General features: G+C 53.2%; 1 protein-coding gene across 2 annotated transcripts in view; it reads right to left on the minus strand.

The window, feature by feature from the left end:
- Positions 1-19,018, minus strand: part of NCOR2 (nuclear receptor corepressor 2) — a 140,513-nt gene that overhangs the window by 67,016 nt on the left and 54,479 nt on the right. The window contains exons 7-11 of one of the 2 annotated variants that reach the window (XM_027689672.1): positions 14,306-14,478; positions 12,938-13,031; positions 10,381-10,559; positions 7,074-7,128; positions 4,802-4,900 (exon numbers count right to left, since the gene is read on the minus strand). In XM_027689672.1, coding sequence (XP_027545473.1) covers positions 4,802-4,900; positions 7,074-7,128; positions 10,381-10,559; positions 12,938-13,031; positions 14,306-14,478 — 600 coding nt within the window. The other variant, XM_027689673.1, reaches the window with a different exon arrangement.

Here is a 19,018-nt window from a genome sequence, read left to right on the forward strand (position 1 = left end):
AACAAGCATCATTCCTCTCATTAGCTGCTGTGGTTACTGAAGCAGGGGCACTTGCACAATTTGCAGTGTTAGAGGCAGTTTGATGAGCTTTGGACTTGATCCTTGTGGAGGGAGGGGAGGTGATGGCATGGCAAGGCTGGAGCATGGTGGGAGCTCTGCTCCTGCATTGGGGACAGGGTGCAGGCACTATTTGGAAGCCTGAGCCCTGCCAGCCCCTGCAACAGGGCTGCTGATGGCCAGAGAAACCTGCCTGGCCAGATTTTTCCTGAGGTTGCAGGACCCACGAGATATCAAACCTGGCCAGACCCTGCTGGGATGCGCTTCTGCCAAAAAAGTAAACGGGTTGTTTATACAAATCTGGGCTGGGGCTGTTTATCCGTGTCGGTGAGGGGAATGGTTTGTGTTTGGGGAGGGCGGGACAGCGGTGGGATGGATAATTCAATTTGGGTTTTGGCAGGGGGCAGGGAAGAGGGTGGGCCTGGGAAAGGCTGTCAGGCCTGGCAGGGGACAGCGCTGGCCACCCGGCCAGGTCACACTGTGGGTCTCCGCCCTGCCAGCACAGCTCTGGCACCGCTCTCGGCGGAGGAAGGGGGGTCTGGGCGGCTCCAGTCCCCCGGGTGCCACGGAGCAAGTCCTCGAAAGCTTCAAGGCTAACACACAGGGCCCTTTCGCCAGGGAATACGTGAGCACCGTCTGACAGCAGCGCCGAGGGGGACCGGCATGACGGCACGTCCGGCGGGCCGTGTCTGTCCACCATGACTTCATCTCCCTCTGAGTCATCCCCAGGGCGGGCAGGCGGCTCCTCCAGCCGCCCATCGCCGCTGTGACCGACCCGACACTGCAGAGAGCATCGACGGCTGTGCCTGGCGGGATGGCCCCTCACCTGCCCATCCCGGCATTGCGTGGGAGCCCCATGGTTTTTCCCCCCAGGAATTCACCAGCACCACCGTAGGAAGCATATCTGGCATGCTGTGGCCACTCCACTACCACATGGGCAACGCTACTCCAAAATCAAAGCAAATTAACTCTGGAATAAAAACCTCAGGCTCCAAGCGGAATAATTATGTTGAAGTAGGGTCACCTTCCATCCAGCCCAGTTTCAGCCCAATGCTTGTGCTCCCACAGCCTGGCAAGACAGCTTCCCAAAGGGCAAAGCACATGGTGCTTCAATTTTGGTGCCCCTGCTATAGAATTTGGGGGGTTCACAGAGAGTCATTCTGAAAATATCCTGAAGACCGACTGCCACAGACCCTGAGGTGACACATCCGCACAAGAGCCTTTCATTACAAGTTCATGCAAATTTATGCTTATTACTGCACACTGACAATTGGATCAGACTCTTTTACCATGGCACAAATTCTTTTCTTTCTTTCCAATGAGAAATGACAACAAGGAAGCTATTTCTCTTCCCATCAATTCCCCCCTTTGCAGGGTTAAATTGCCTTTTCCATACACAAAGACAGGGGATTATTTTAGAAATATCTTAATCTCAGGAGCCTTAATATTATGCATCGTGACCCACTGGATGTGGATACCTTCCACTCTTCAGTCTGGGGAAGGCAGCCTGCCGGGAGCACGAGCCCTGCCTTGGAGCGGGTGGCTCCCTTTTCTGACAAACTGGAACTGCAATCATGTGAAGCCCCCGCTCTTGGCAGGAGATTTTTAACAATAAGTAGCAGCTTTATGAGGAATATCCCTTGCCAGGGGACCATCAGCCAGGGAGCAGTGGGAATCTTATTTTTTAATGGACTTTTAATAAGCAGGCCACAAAGATAGTCCTGACAGCAGAGTAGCTTTATTTCTATGTGTAATTATCTCCCCTTAGCTCTCAAGCTCCCCACAGCCTCCAAGAGCAAATAAGACCACCAACCTCTCCATGAGAAAAGGAGGAAGAAACCAGCATAGGGCCACTTGAAATGCTCTTTGTATCAAACCTCATCCGCTCCTCTCATCTGATACAAAAGCCAACCTCTCCTCCCCTGCTCTAAATTAATTAAATCTCAGCTTTTGGTGTTTAACTGCTGGAACCCTTACCAGCAGGGAAATCCATGCTCAGAGCACAGGCCGTGCTGGGAACACAGTGCCATGTGTCCCAGTGCAGCAGGAAGACTGCCTAGGGCTCTGCCTCCTCCCTGCACATTGCCCATCCCTGTGCTGTCCCTCCGTCCCTCCTGTCCTTCATCCTGTCACCATCTCTGGTGCCTAAGACTGGGCAAGTAATGGCAGAGCTACAGGTGCTGGGTCAGCCCAAAGCTGCAGGCTCCTCAGCCACAGTCCCCACTCCTCACCAGGCCACATGGAAGACAGGATGAGGGACCTGCACAGGGTTATAAACAATCCAGGACCCCTGGGAACAAGCAGGAGGATGGGCAGCCAATGTGCCAGCTGAGCCTTCAGGATGGGTTGCTCCCAAATGAGCACAACTTCTGCAACACAGGCAGAATTTCAGCTGCTTCTGAAAAGACTCACTAAGCAAAATCCCACCAGGAGCATCCCTCCATCCCAGCCCTCCAGGCTTGCCAGTATCTAACCTCTCCTGTGCTGGTTGGCTGCGCGCCAACCCAGCCTGGCCTGGGAAAGCAGTTCCCAAGGGAACAGTGCTCAAGGGAGATTGTGAAGGGGTGCAATGAAGATGCTTCACTGCTCCCACCAGCTTCTGACAGGACTTTTAACAACACATTCCTCCCTTCATTACCACGAAATCCCACCCTAGCACAGCCTCCCCCTGCAGCACAGACCCAGCTGTGCTGCCCCCGCAGCCTGTGCAGCAGTGTGCCCTTCCCAAGCCTGCACACAGGCTCTTCTAGTGCTCCTCTCATGCAGCCTTGCAGGAAATGGATGCAAATACTGGAGGTAGCACAGCACAAAGTGTGCATCTCAAAACCCACCAAGAACTCTGGGGAAGAGCTGCTCCCAGCTGGATTATATACAGCAACTGCTGCTTAGCACCTCTCTCCTACTGCGAATCATGCAGCCAGCCCGTGGCTCTTAAAGCTTGTCTGAATATCCCACCTTCCACCTGAGCAACCAACAGTAATGGGGAATATGCACTGCGTCACTCCCCCCCCAAAATTCAAGGGGACTCCCCTTTCAAAATCAATAATCTGGCTGAGATCTGCTCCAGGGGAGGTGCAGTCGCTCCCTTCGGTGCAATTCCTACTTGCAAAAACAGTCCTGCCTTTTCCTACGGTCGATGAAGCAAGTCCCTGCTTCCAAAGGCTGGCACTGAACGAGGTTCCAAAGGGCAGCACAAATCTCCACTGCCCAGGCTGGACCAGGCTCATAAGTGAGGGAAAGCGTCATGGGAAATCTGCAGCTAGCGATGCTTTGGATAATTTTAAAACTCAAAACACAAATAGTCCCTGCTGGGTGCAGGATGGGCAAGCCTTTGGCCTCAGGGGTAGGTAGGCTGATGCAGAGAAAAGCCTCTCACTCTCCACACTTGCTCAATTTAACATTGAAACCAGAATGAGCTGTGCTAAATGTCTCCACCGCTAACTAGAAACAAATGTGGCCTCATGTTCTAGTTGCTGTGATCTAACAAAACAGACCATGGTAAACACTATAAAAATGTACTGGAGGGAACCACCCTGTGTTTGCTGGGAGAGGGACTGGATAATCTAATAGGGCTTTATCCATCCCTAATGTCTCTGAAAAAAAGAAGGGAAAATTGGGCCCCGTCCATGACATTCGTCATGTGCTAGCTATTCTGATGCCTTAATGCTGCAGAAATCAAATTGGAGTGAGGCTACCTATCTGCTTCCCAATCAGGATCTAGGCCCAAGTGCTGCTTTTTATGGCCATGCAGCGTGAGGAGCTGCTGATGTCAGTGGTGGCACGGACCAGGCCAGTTTTTCCATCCTTATTCCACATTATCTGGGGAGACAGTCCCTTTGTGGCCACCTCACTCTCCTCATTACGTGAATAATCACTCACTTCATGGATGTGGGGATCCACCAGCAGGACCTGCCTCTGGCTGAAAGCATTTGCGGGGATAAGGCACCTGCCCAAAAGGTTAGCACTTATCTGGGTACCTGGCTACTGTGGGATCAGCAGCAACACTGTCAAGGTCACGTCTAGATTTGTATCTTGGCCATGGTAACGGCAAGGGTTGACTCAGTCCCCTACCCCCAGGCACCTCGTGGCGCCCTGGTATCTGCTCTGCCCTTAACCAAAGGCTTGAGGGTCTCCTCTAGCTTCAGTGCCAAATCAGCCAGCCCCACAGGCATCTCGGACACCTCCACAGGGATCTCGGACACCACACACACTCCAGATGGATTTATATGCCTCTGCTCAGGCGTCACCAAAAGTCACTGCCACCCAAGTCGTTCTCCTCCCACACCTTTGCCTATAGGAAGAGCCTTGGGCAGGCTCTGCAAAGCAGGAGCACCCCCTCACCCAGCTCCCAGGAGCCCTGTCATTGGCACCACAGCTGCTGTCTCCAGAGAGGAGAGAGCCCCACTTGGTTCTTGCACAGAGCCCAGGCTGCATGGCCAACCCTGTGCTCCTGACACGCAGCCAGGTTTTCTGCATTCACTCCATCCCCTTTTTTAAGCATCTTGGGTTTGTTTGCTTTTTTAAAGATACCGTGACCTTGGCATAGGGATGGACAAACATCAACTGCCAGAAAAAAGCATGTTCTGAAAAGCTACAAGAGCACAACCACAGCCCCATCACAGCCTGCAAGCAAGATCCCCACGTGGGGAGAGGGAAAAAGCAGCGTCTGGGGGCTCACAGAAAGCACTACAGCTCCTTGCTCAGGCCAAGCGACGATGCTTCCACGCGCTCCTCCAGCTCTTACCTGGCTCTTCCCGCGCCGCCGGTAATTCCTCCTTACAAGGTTCTTGTAATTCTCATTCTTCTTGGTCAGGTAATAATAGAGGACACAGTCAGCCACCGTCTGCAATGACATGGGCAAGTCAGGGAACAGAAGGTCCTGTTCTCTTGCGCTGTCGGGGCACAGACTTCCAGGAGCAGCATTCAGACCCGGCCATCACCGGGTCTCCTGCTGATCCTGAAGACCTTCAGCCCAACAGCTTCCTTTCACCTCCCTCCCAAAGGCCTCCAGAGCTGGAAGAGTGGGGCCATGCACTGTGTCCCAGTAAAAAGGCTGAGCTCTTCCAAGGGACAGACCAGGGTGGTCCTGCAGGTGTGAAGAGACAGAGAGGGGGTGCTGAGCAGAGAGCACCCCGTGTTGGAAACAAAGCAGGGGAAGGGCTGACCCCAGATGACCGTGGCAACCAGAGGCAGAAGAAGGAGCTGCCTGTCACCCTCTGTTGAGGTTACACGAGGCACAACCTGCCACGCGACTGTCAGCTGGTGTTACTTCCACCCATTAAGCTCGCTGGCTCGAGCGCCCACGACTTTCTCGTGGACAGATTGAGATCCCAGCGTTTAGGAGCTGCCATCTCAACTCCAGCTCCAATGGCTGGCTCCACAAGCACCATCACAGATTGGACGTGTTAGGAAAACAAGGAACCATGGCCAGGACATATCCTGCTCCTGAACAGCACAGAGCGTGCCAGCATGCTGGGAAAACTCCTTTGCTGAACCGGGTGGACACCTGAATACTGGTCTTGGGCTACACCTTCACATACAGGATCAGTGGCTGCATGAACAGGAATAATCCCACGGACCCATCACACCACAGGTGCTCAGGAGCCGGGGGCAGCTGCGTGCGCCCGGGGGTGCCCGGGGGCTGTGCTCGCCCCATCCCTCTGCAAGGAGTGGAACCATTTGCAAAAACAGATTGCAACTTTTAAAGTGTTAATTGGATCTCCTTCTAAACTAGCTCTGATTATACACACACACGCGAACACAAAAACTTACAGTCATCTGTTCCAAGGGCTAAGATCACTATTTTTTTATAATGCAATTTAAAAATCTATTAATTCATTACATTGAGCCATACTTTGCATCTCTCTCCAACAGGATAATGGATGTGTTCTGTATCATAATTACAGCCTGATTTACAAACGAGTACAAATAAAATTAGAAGACATTTTACAGCTTGGAACACAGACTGGATTGTGAACATCATCCAAGTCCCACCGCTTTCGGCTTTACCAAATGGGAAAGGCTGAAGAGCCCGGAATCTTACAGCAGCAGCAGCAGCACGAGGTGGCTGCTGGCCTTTGCTTCCTTGTTACTTTGGACAGGAAGGTCAAGGCCTTATAAATTATTTCCCCAGCCTGAGTCATGCAGAAGCAGAGAATAATTTAAGGTAGAAAGGACCTCTGAAGGCCACCCTCTAAAGGGCAGAGGGGTTCCCCCAGAGTGAGGGGACACTTCATGGATGACACCCTGCATGAGAAGGGCAGAGGATGCAACTAACTACAGGGACCAGAAAAGCAGCAGCTCTCAAATGTTTCCTGCTCAGGAGAGCATCTGGGTGATGGATATCGCTCTCTTTCTAGGCTGGGTCTGTCTAGGATTTGCCCATATGGCCTGTCCCACAGAAGGTACCTGGTCTTGCTTAGAACGGGACCAGAGACTCGCTCTTCACCAGATCTCTTTCTCAAACCTTTCTTCATCAGCCCAAATAACAGTAAAAGAAAATTCCAAGCAGCACAACACAGAGGCTTGGGAAAGGTCCTGTGAGCAAACTCTTCCTAAACACCAAGGGGAGGTGTATGTGCTTATAGGACACCCACCCGAACTGTTGGATGAAATGGGACTCAGCCCACCCTCATGATCTTCTCCCTGAGCAAAGAGACCCCTTCACTTCGTGCTGGGCAGCCGAGCGCCCACCCCCTGTGTGACAGCCTGGCTGGTGCAAAATGCCTCCGGGAGATGCTGGAAAGCAGCTCCTCAGGCAGATCACGGGGTGGGCTGAGACACCCACGCGCCAGGCTGGCTGCGTTCACACCTCTCGGCTCCGAGCTCCCTGTCTCTCCGCAGCTGACTCAGTCCCTCGTCCCTGCAGGAAGCCGGGAGGCGTCTGGACCGTGCCCGGGGCTCGGAGCCACCACCGCCCACAGGTGCCCAGCAACTGCTGGCAGCTCCAGCACCATGAGCCAAGTGATGGGGGAGAGACAGCATGATTCAGGTTAAAGCCAGGCAGGGAGGCTTACCTTCCTGTCCAGAAAGGATGCGATCAGGCCGAAGTTCTTCGGATGCTGCATGAACCTGTGGAGTGAGAGGGAGAGGGTTAGTCTGGGTGCTGGTTCCAACCCCCTCACAGCTGGGCTGCCGTGCCCTGCGTGCCCGGAGCAGCAAGGACAGATCCCTGAGGGACTTCGGGGTTTGAGAAAATATTTGTCTGCTGCTCAGCTTCCCAGAAAGACAGGAACTTTAAATTTAGCCCAGTGGACCTGGGCTGGTTGGGAGCTTCGATGTGCGAATGTTCATCATGGGAAGAGGGGCCAGAAGTGCCTGACAGCTGCTCATCACCCTGCTCGATCCCATGGACACCCGAGCCCACACCAACAGCAGGACAAGCACAGAGGGCAGCAGCACACTTGGCCAAGGTCTCAGGATTTGGCAAGGAAAGGGAGAAGAATTGCCATCACACCCCACATCATGTCTGTGTGTGGCCCTGCCACTGAGCAGGACCCCAAGCCCCGCTGGGCTGTTGGGAGCAGCTGCAAAGGGCAGGAAGGGAAACCCAAACCCCAGGAGGAAGCACAGAGCTGCCACATTGCTGAGTAGCTCAAGAGATCCCCCGTGGCACAGTGGCTCCAAGGAACACTGCCTCGTGCCCAGCAAGTAGAGGAGCTGTCAGCAGGCTCATCTGTGGCTCTGGCAGCCCAGGAGCCAACACTGCCTGCTCAGGGGAAGCTGACCCCAGGCAGAGAGATGGCTCTTCCAACAAATCAGGTCAGCAAGCCCTTGGCACGAGGTGGTCCCGCTGGCAGCACAGTTAACTGGTGCATCACCAAAGCACGGTGAGCCTGGTGAGCAGTGACTTTGTGCCAGGGCTGGAGCACAGCACTGGCCCCAGAGGAGAGGCCACCAGCACAGGCTTTGCCCCTGGGAGCCAAGCGGCCACGTTCAGCTCATGCACCTCTGCAAGCTCCCAGGAGCTGACGGCTCTGTGCCCTGGGGAAGTGGACTGGAGGCAAAAGGTGGGAGAGCTGTGGTGTGGGTGTAACATGGGCGGGATGTGGCCAGCACCTTGGTGTCTCCAGCCCTGCCAGTGACTCCCCTGGGGCAGCTGGCTGAGCTCTCTCCTACCTTTGCTGCTCTGTCCCAGTGCCAAACTCAGAGTTAAGGCACTAAACTGAACTCAGTGAGGGCCTGACCAACTCCAGCCATGGCAGCAGGATGCGGGTGCTGTCACCCACATGCTGATGCCCTTCTTATGCAGGACCCCATATGTTTTGGGTGGCACTGCAATGAGAACACTGTCACCATAAGTGGTCACCAGAGAAAAAAAGAAACCAGAAATGCTAGGGGAAAAAAAAAAAAAGGAAAAAAGCAAAGCAGCCAGACTGCTCAGACAACCTGGGATCAGGGCATGGAGCCCTGTCAGGGGCAATGCAGGTGACAATCCACTCTCTTTCACGGGGCAGGATATGCCCCCATGATGAGAGATGGATGCTCCATTGTCACAGTGTGCAGCACGACAGGGCTTCAATGCCTGAGAAGCACCCTGCTCTTCACCAGCAAGCCACAGCTTCCCTGGAGTAGGCCAGCAATGGACTTTCAACAGAGACCTGAAATTCTGCCCAGAAGCAAATCAAATCAGACTCTTCCTCGTGGTTATGTTCTGACAGCTAAAATAGTTCAGACCTGGCATTTGTCAGCCTTGCAGTGCCTGGCTGTTTACTCCAAGAGCCCCCACCAACAGGGCTGAACAAAAGGTTGCTCCAGGTTTTCCTGGTCTCAGGAGGAGGCCAGCTCTGGGTCACAATCATGGATGACACAACTCTGGTTCACCTTAAAAACCCAGGTTAGAAGCAGCAGCACAGCAGGCAGCTCAGCTACCTGCACGCCAGGGTGGGGGAGAGCCAGGGCAGGACTCCCTGCACCCTCCTTACAGCTCCTGAGTACCAATTGCTCAAAATGAGCATTGTGAGAGCCCTGAAACCCTGCTGTATTTATGCCTCAAGCTCTATATCACCCACAGTGATGACACAGAAACCACCGTGCACAGCAGGATGCACACACTGGGTGTGGATTCTTCCAGCCCCATTAGCCAGGCACGGCCCTGCCATTAAAGACCAAGTAATTAGCCTTTGCGTCATTTGTGGCAAGCCTTGCTGTTTGGAGTGGCACATTTTAAGGCTAATTACCAACGAGGATTCTCCTCTAGCAAAGGCTTGGAGCTGGTTTGCTTGTTTTGTTCTTTTTCGGTCCGTCTTGGCAATTAATTATTTCAGCTGCAAACGGGAGTTGTCACAAGCAGGGACAGGAGGAGGGATCCTGGACACAGAGAAGCTTCCAGCTTGGCTGGCTGTGGGCCTGCTGGTAATCCACGGAGCCATCCCACGACAGTCTGGAGGCCAGACTAAGTGGTGCTGCTGCAAGGAACAAGGTGGCCCTGGCACACCCACATACCTCCATGTCCCTCATGTCCACAGCAGGGAGCCGCAACTGAGCTCATCCTGCCGGAAGCTGAACTCCAGCTCTGTTTTTACAGACAAACACAGCACACTGGGGGCACAAAGGCTGCTCCAGTCCTCCATGCAAACACGCCTGGCATAGGGCTATGAGATACAGGGGAGTCTGGATGTGAGACTGAGCTGGGGACCCCCATCTTGGCTGACAGCACAGTGGTACCCAGGGAAGGGAACAGTCATCACCCAACTGATCTCAGCTGCTAGAGCAAAGCTGTTCCCAAGCACTGCTTGCAAACAGTAGAAAACACCACAGCCAGTGTCTGCACGTGTCTGATGTGGGAATGCATCCATGGAAACAGCAGCCGGTGGCAAATCCTGCAGACAGCAGGACGGAGCGCTGAGGGACGGGCACCAGCTGGAAGCTGCAGCCTGAGGGGGTCCACATAGGGGGGTTGAACATTGACAGCCATGAGAATTCCCCTGGACACACAGTGCCCAAGGGACAGCATGTAAATACAGAAAGGTAATGTGTATGGAGTGTTTGGTTTCATTGGTGTTATCCTTGAACTGGCTGATACAACAGGGAATGCAAAAGCAGAAAAACTTCCCATTCTCACCCTGTCGCAAGCAGCAGCTGCCCACAGCTCAGCACAGGGGCACGAACACCCCAACCATACAGCCTGAGGTTTCTGTGCAGGTCCATCACCCTGTGCTCAGGTTCAATGTAACATAGGGACTGTAGCTGTGTCCCTGGGTGCAAGATAAGCCCCTGGGAAATTCATGCCTTAGCGTGCTGGGGGCCCAGCCAAAGCCCTGCACGGATCCTGTCCACGTTCCCTAAAGGCTGCACTGAGAGAGGTGTGTGGGCTGCACTCACTTTTCCCGGAAGGTCTCCTTCTCCTGTTCACTCCACATGTTCATCACCTGCCGGTCCTTGTAGACCTTCATGGGGTCATCCATGAGGCCGTTCATGTTGATGAATTTAATGCGCTGCTGGTCAGCATCGTAGAGCATGGGCGGGATGACAGCGAGCTGGCGCATCTGCTTCTCCAGGTTCTTTGGGGAAAGCAGAGAGAACAGTTGGTCAGCACCATGGGCCCGCAGGGACTGCAGGGGACAGATGTTCAAGAGGAAAAGGACAGGAGGAGGAACAGGAGAATTCAAAAGCAAGCACTAGACAGCTTTATTGCTAGAGTAACTGTAAATTAAACACTGAAAGAGGCAATCACTGTCAGCCAGGAAACAATTATTCTTTCATTTTGGAATAAAAGGCTTTAAGATTCCGTGTGGAAATGTCTGATTTAAGCAAAACAGCTCCTGACCATGATGAGAGATAAGTCAAGTGGTGGCACAGGGAATGCAGACCCTTTCCCAGCCATCAAACCTATGGCCACGTGGAGGTTCATCCCCCCACCCAAACTGCAAAGGAAGTGGGCCAGCTCTGCAAAGCTTCCTGAAAGGGTGGGCAGAGGGAGACATCATTTTTCCCTTCCACAGGAAATCTGAATTGCTCCAGGAGGTTTCAAATGTCACTATAACGGGGCTGTCATTCCTTTTTTTTTCCTCTTACTGCAACACCCTGGGACATAACCTGATGCCTTTACTCCATCCTATGGAACACAAAGTTCATCCAGAGCCCCAGCTGCACACCAGGACAGGACAGACTGGGCACACTGGTTTCCTTAAGTATTTGCAATTAGACAGGTCATTGTGACGTCTCATTTGTGCCATCCTCTGCCTGAATGCAGGGACTGTCCCTTCAGCTGAGAGCTGGTGGTTCCCTGGCACAGGTTCACCCTGCAGGGATGAAGAGATGTTCTGGTCATCCTCTTTCATTTGCACCATCACCCTGAGTCCTCCCTGTCAACTTGAAATGCCATTGCTTAAACAAACTTCCACCCTTGACCCAGGAAGGCCAGGTCTCCAGTGCTGTTTGTTTTACTCTACAGGCAGATGCTTGTTCCTGGGAGAACAATAATGTCTGATCCTTCCAACAAGCTGCCAACCCCTGCCTGCCTGGTACCGCTCTGCTTCCCCACTGCACCTGATCAGACCCCACCTCCTCTTCCTAAAGTGCAGCTCACTACACAGACATGGACATTTCAACACATTTGATCACCTTCCTCATCCTCCCTAGGACACCTCCTGTTTAGCAACCGGCTGCTCCAGATGCCTGGGGGTGTCACCTCATGGTGGGAGGTCAGAGACAGCTCGCAGCCAGAGCATTGATCCGGATAACCACAGGCTGTCCACGGCAACAGGAGAAGCCCCTGTGCAGAGCAGAGAGGCAGCTGGCAGGAGCACTGCCTGCAGCTGAGGGCACAGAGCCTCTCCCCTCGCCTGGCAGGGTCCTGGGGTGCTGAGCACTGCCAATACACCCCATCAGCCAGCAGCCAGACCACTCTCCTCTCCAGCAACGTGCTGGGATAGAGAGCTGGCCCTGCTGCCAGCAATGCTCCCCAGTTCTCACCTCCCTGCTCCTTCCAACCCTGTGAAAGAGCTGGAAGCTCCTAAAGTCTCCTCTGAGACAAGTGAAGCTGTGATTTGGGGCTCAGCAGGTGGCTATCGGGGTGGAGTTCAGTAGCACACTGCAGTAGGTTGGAGGCGATGAGCTAACGTTCCCCTTGGCCACAAACCTCTGCAGAGCTGTGAAATTTCCCTCTGCTTCCAAGATCCATGTCCTCCAGGTTGTCGCCTTAACTGGCTAAGAGCAAACTGCCTGGGATCCCGGACAGGGATCAAGCCATCGTGTGCAGGCAGAAACATCCAAGCTATGGCTGCTCTCCCCTCCCAAACATGATCTATTCACTGCAGCTCGCCTCTGTGCCAAGAGAGTGGAACCCTTGTGAAACCAGATCCAAACGAAGCCGAGGTCACGGGGATGTTTCAAGATGAATGGAGCACTCCCAGAAGATGTGGGCCAACTGGCTCACGTACAAACCATTCATTCCATAGGATTCCCCTGTGTCAAGCCACACAGCCCATTCAAAACAAAATGAAACAGAAAAACCCCTCCACCCGGCAGTCTGGGCGCCGGCTCCCTTCCCTTCCCAGCTCCGCTTCCAGTATAAACCACAGCCAGGAGGTGTTTGTGGGGTGCTACCCAGGACAAGCAGCTCACTGGGATTTCCCTGAGACAGCCGAATGCTGACAAACCCGACCCACTGGCCACCAGCTCCATGTTTTGCTCCTGCAGAACATTGCACAGCTCCATTACATCTCTCACGTGGTTGGAAAGATGCTGCTGGATATTAAATGAACACCTAACTTTGGATCCTGTCCAGAAAGTGTGTTAGGCATCATGGCAACCTCCCCAACCTTGATGTGGCCTAGATTTGGCATTGAATTTCACCATGGGACCTGGCAGTACTCTCTAGGTTTCCTTGGAGAAGACACAGGGGTGAAGAGGACAAGGAAAGATAACCCGGTCTCACCTCTTGTTCTGAGAGCCCGTCGATGATTTCTGACACCTCGTGCTCGCTGCGTGCGGCTGACATGGAGAGCCCACCACTGCCCCTCTGTCCTACCCTGCTGGGAAAGGGCAGTGACACACTCAGGCACTGATGCTCCATTTCATAAGCAGCAAACCACATTCAAGACAACTTTGACCTCCATAATAGCCATATCCCAACACTCCACCCAGGCCACCCCATCCCACACTGTGGGAACAGCGCCCGCGTTTAGGGCTCACAGTCGAGAGACTCAAACCACCTTCCTTACCTGTGCCAGCTTCCTGGATTGCTAGAACATAAGCACATTTCACACCCAACCACACTCTCCCCTGTATTTTCTCCTGTTCATCCCACCACAGCAATGGCACAAAGGTGTCAATGTTAGTACCGAGCCATTAGCACTGTGCCACCACATCCGGTTTGAAAATGCTCCAGGAAATTTTAAATCAAACCCATCCTTTGACATCTTCCCCCCACTTCCACTATCAGCTACACATCCCAAGGAATTACAACTTTTCTTATTAAGCAGGTAAAAAATTAAAACATTTCTCAGTACCATTTCTCCCTTTCTGTTTAAGATAAAATAAAGCCATCAATTAGGAAGTTTGGACCCATCCAGTTGTTAATGGGGCACAAGGATGGGATGCTGGCAGTCAGTTTGGATTCTGCACACATCAAGTGTCCCCGGGCAAGATCCCAGGGCTGAAATGTGAAGGACAGGGAGTTTTCAGCAAAAAGGGTGGAGATCATGAAATCGTGTCTCCTCCTGGCAATAAACAATGTGACCTCAGTTGCACTTCCAATGAGGAGAGGAAAATGGACAGGGGCTGGGAGAGACAGGGGACATCCCTTTCAGTGACATTTTACTCCCTTCATATCATTTGCAGCCATTCCAATAGCTTCTGCAGATGTTTCTTCTCCCTGCCCATGTTCCCATCAAAGCATGTGCATGTATTAAATCATCAACGACCAAATGCATCTGCAAGTCTCATACAACTGAATTTGGACCCATCAGCAAGGCAGGAATTAGCGCTGTCCTGGCCAGGCGGCCAGCACGAGGGAGCTGCCCCTGGCTCCAACATGGCCAGCTGGGAGACCAGCAGCAGAGGTGAGACAGGCAGTCACATTCCTGACATTTGTCCTTCTTTTGGCTCTGTGCTGAGCCACCCTGGGGAAAAGGCAGCAAGGCTTCTCGTCTGCTGGCTTCTGCCTTTGACTAGAGAGGGAGAAAAGGGACCGACAACCATCCCAGCCCACTCCTCCCGCAAGCAAATCCCACACCCATTCCCAAAGAAAAAAGAAAGGCTGTCTGATACCAGCTCAGCCCCTTCCTACCGCTTCTCCTCTAACCTCTGCATGCGCTCTTGCAGTTCCCGCTGCTTCCGGATCTCCGGGAATTGCTTCTCATAGTATTCCCGCACTTTGCTCTCTTTGGCACGGCGCCGGGGGTTATTTTCGATGCGCTCCACTTTTTTTTCCCAGGCCTCCATCAGCTGGTCATAGCGCTGGCAAAACTTCTGTTCCTGAAAGGGCAGAGGGAGAGAGGGATCTCAGAGAAGTGCCTGGGAAGGGCAGCTCCTCCAGGCCTGGCCCTCGATGGCTGCTCAGGCTGAGAATGAGTCATGTTGCTTAAAGAAATACAGTTTATTAGGGCATGGATGTGCTCCAGGGTATGGGACCAACCCAAGGGTGAATTCTCAAAACAGGCCATCAGTTACCCTCAGGCTCTTCCCTTCCAGACTCAACATCTTTAGTGGAACCATGATTCTCATCCAGCATGACTTTGCCCACCCCCCACACCTTCTGCCTGAGCATCCTCCGGAGCATTAGGTGCTTGATTCAGCAACCAAAGCCCCTGTGCTGGGGAGAGACCCCTGCTCCGGGAACCAGGAGAGAGCACAGTGCCTGCCTGAGTCCACTGAGCCAAAAGGGACTGAAACCTGGCCTTGGGAGGAGGCACAGTGGGCAGGAGAGCAGGTCCCCACTATGGAAACAGGGTGTGAAGGGCAGTAATTTTGGAGCTGCCAGCAAACCATGCCGGGCAGAGGCTTGCCATGGTGCCCACGGCTGGGCACTCCTTCCCACACACACACACATGTCCGGCGCTCACGGATCTGTGTCAGCAATGCTGATGGGACTGGGGCCGTGGGGCAGCTCCAGGCATGGCCCTGGCTCCCCAAAACCAAGAGCCAGGCACCCAGCTCCTGTCCAAGGCCATACATTGTGGTAGCCTGGCCACAGCGTGATGCCCCACAGCTCCTACACCACCCTAGAAACCAAAAGTATTTTTCCAGCTGATGCTCCTCCTTTTCGGCCCAGGAACAGGACGAGTACATCCCCACTGACAGCAAACCCAGGCTCCAACAAAACGTGGCACTGCAAGGGGTTTCCACACCATATCCCCCTCGGTGACATCCTCATGGCACATCCACCCAGTCACCCACCAGGTCCAGCACTGCACTTCTGCCAGGTATTTATGGGACCAGCCTGGTAACTTTGAAATACGATTTGCAACACAAATGAGCCTCCTTCCACCCTCCATCCCGCGAATCACTCCTCCCTCTTCCGGACACGCTCCTGCTGGAGGAGAACACCCACGGACAGGTGAGGTCCATACCGGGGAGACGCCCATCTGGTCCCTGACAGCTGCTGCACTGGCAGCAGTGATGGTGCCCAGCCTCATGTGAGAGCAGCTGGGTGACCAGAGGGGATTTAAGGTTTCATTTTGAGACAGATAAATGCCTTCCAAGCCCCAAATCAGGAAGTGAAAGCAGATGTCGCTCTAACGGCAAACCCCGGGTCGCTCCTAACCCTGACACTGGTTTCCAGAATGGGCAGCTCGGCACTGCACTGGCACCACAGCAGAGTCGTGGGGAGTCCGGATTTCAAAGAAATAAACTCATCTCTTGCCACCACTGCCCCACAACCGGAAGGAAGTCTGAGGCTGCAAGATTTCCCTGCTGCACTCTGCTCTCGCCCCGCTTGCTCTCGGCCGCCAAGAAAACTTGAGAGAGGTAAAAAACACCCCCAAACTGATGGAAACACCTGATTCCAGGTCAGGAGGCAGCTGGGTTACCCCCCAAGCTGGGTCAGTTGTACTGTGGACACCAAGCACCAGCAGCTCCACAGCCTGTCGCTGGTGTCAAGCACCCACAGCAACTGGCAGCCAGCGTCATGTGGGTTTGGTCCAGCCATCCTGGACCTGGCACTAATTCAAGCACAGCAGCATGTCTTTGATCTTTGTGGCCTTTTAGAGGTACATCAACAATAATGTGAGGCGGACAAAGCACCTCCAGCCCCGGAGCTGAGCCAGATTAACACTTTCCCCTGAAAATAAATCAATTCCCTTTTGCATGCCTGGAGCCAGAGACTGTCCTGCCCTGCACGGATGCACAGGAGATGCTTGGGTTTCATCAGGAGCTAAAGGAAACAGTCAAAAGATGAAAGTGAGGAATGAGAACAAAAATTAAAATGCCCTAAAAGCCAACATGGGGAATCTCGTGCTGTGGGTGAGGAGCTACAGGTAACACCAACAGCCCGTGGCAGCTCGGAGAAATCACAGCTGCTGCACTTTCACCCCTCCCAAAGCGATGCCATCAGCCCCCTGAAAATGAGAGCTCCCACCCTGCCAGCAAATCTGCTACATCCTCCTGCTTTCAGAGCATCGCATTTGGGAAGAGGCTAAAAATACCCTGCAAAGTTTATGAAGCCTCAGCACTGGGAGGCAGCCGGTGCCTGGTGCTGTGTGCCAGCCTGTGGCATGGCCGGGGGAGAGCCCAGCACGAGGGCTTGGTCTGCTGAGAAGCCTCGAGGCTTTGAAGGGTTTGTCATTCCCAGTGGGAATGAGCCAGTGCTGGGTCCCGCAGAGCCACCTGGCATGGCCCTGGCTGCTTCACAGCCGGTGGGGTGGCTCTTCTTCCTCCTTTTCCTCCACTCCTTGGAACAACTCGACAAAAGCTTTATCCACAGTTCCTGTTTTAAGGAACTGGCATTTGCAGATGGAAAAAGCAGCATCCACGTCACGCTGCTGTATCCCCAGCAGCTCACACCTTGGCAGCAGGGCAGCAGCACCAAAGCTCCCCCCTCACAGCTCAGCCTTCCTGAGCATAGCTTTGCAATGGACCATCTGAGCATTTCCTTGATGCCCCTTCCTATCACAGAGCTGAGAGATCCTTCCTGCCATGCAAACATCAAACCCCTCTGCAGCAGGGCTGGGACGCTGCATCCCCATCCAGCGCTTTTTGCTCCAGCTGGGACACTCACTCCCTGCAATCACTTGCATCCTTCAAAAGCAAAGATTTCAGGCACCTTACAGCACTGTGAACTCCCCAGATCTTCACAGCTCCATCACCAGGAGAAGCTCCCGGTCAGAACAGAAGCATTTATTCCTTCTCGAAGCATCCTCTGAGCAGCCCTAAGCAAGCAAGTCCATTCCTGAGCAACCATCTGTGCTGGCTTTTAGCATCGGTGCTTCCTCTGCTCCCCTTCCCGGCTGGACTCGCCAGCCCATCAGCCTCTCAATCACACCAGTAAGTGATAGCGAGCCAAATCGGACCTGACATGCGTATCTAAAAATGGATGGATAGTAACGCCGCCGTAGCAGCTGAAGGCAGTTTGTGGGCTGTGCCAAGCCCGAGCCCTCCCGCAGCCCACGCTCTCGCAGCTCCAGGGAACGGAGCAGCTCTTTGGAGGGGAGGAGAAGAGTGAAGGTGACAGGAGGAACCAGTCCAATTCCTATGCAAGCCCCACGGTTTTGTTCCCTTGGCTGATGGAGATATACCTCTCACACCCAGAACAACTCCCTTCACCATTCCCTCTCTGCAGCATCACCCCGATGGCAATTAAAAGTCTTCTGCTGTGTTGACCTCAGTGGAGGCAGGAGGAAGCCCTGCAGATCCCCTGGGATGGGGCTGTGAGGGCTGGACCCTACAGGGACCGAGCTCTGACCCTGCTCCAGCCGGCCCCAGGCAGCGACAATACCCCAGAAAGTAAAAGAGCCAGAAAGAAATGCTGGCACGTAGATGGGCTTTGCTAAAAATAGGGTCTGCTACAAAATAGGCAGAAAAATAGCTAAGCATACCCATTTTGCAAACAGAATCAGCAAATGTATTCACTTTGCAAATTCAGCAACCGTATGTTGCCTATTTTGTAGAATAGGCAAAATGCTTCCCTAAACTGAAAAATCCCCTTTCAAGGACACTGAATAAACCGGCTGGCAGAAATTCACCTATTTTGCATGACAGGCGACTTTACTGCGAGTCGTATTTTAGGAACTGTGCTCTTGCAGCCTAATTAAGGCTTTTCCCCCAGCTCCTTGATATCCACCCAGAGCAACTCACTCTAGGTTTAGCACAGTAACTGGCCGTTTCCACCAGAAAGCAGCTCTCAGGCGCTTCCCTCCTGATTCCAATAAAACCGCACGATGCTTTGCAATCCCTGTTTGGAGGAAGGGAATATTGATCCGCTTCCCATCACGGAGAAGTCCTCAGCTGTGCCAGGAGAGGTGCCCTGAGTAGTACCCAACTGCCACACCACATCCTGCTGAGGGTATAAGCCCTGTAACCCCTTGCTAGAGACCTGGAAGAAGTTTTATCATGGAAAAGTCTAAATGAACATGTATTTGGACACAATCATTCCTATGGAGTGCAGTATCTGTGGCTTTTGGAAGACTGCTACAAAATGAGGAAAAAGCAAAGCATGGGAAAGAAAAGAAACATGCCTTTATTCACCATAAATAAGAAAATAATGCGATTACTGGCTCAGAAATGCCTGTCTTGAAAGCTACTTTTAAAGCCAGAGCTTTCAAACCACTTTCCAGGCTTGTTACTTTGAATTTTTCCAACAATTCCTCCAAGTTGGAGTACTTCTGCCCAAAACCACCCCAAAGGCATTGAGAAAACCTGCACCACTGGCAATACAAAACACAAGCACCACCACCTGAGCCTGTCCCAGAACAGAAACACCGAGTCAGGAGGTGGCGTTTCCATCTTCCACGTGTAATGTGAAGCCCTGCACCACGAGCTGAATCACCCATCACCAAAAGCCACCACAAAATCCACCTTC

Source organism: Neopelma chrysocephalum, unplaced genomic scaffold (assembly GCF_003984885.1).
Source record: "Neopelma chrysocephalum unplaced genomic scaffold, ASM398488v2 Primary Assembly neopelma1_77, whole genome shotgun sequence".
Classification (NCBI taxonomy): domain Eukaryota; kingdom Metazoa; phylum Chordata; class Aves; order Passeriformes; family Pipridae; genus Neopelma; species Neopelma chrysocephalum.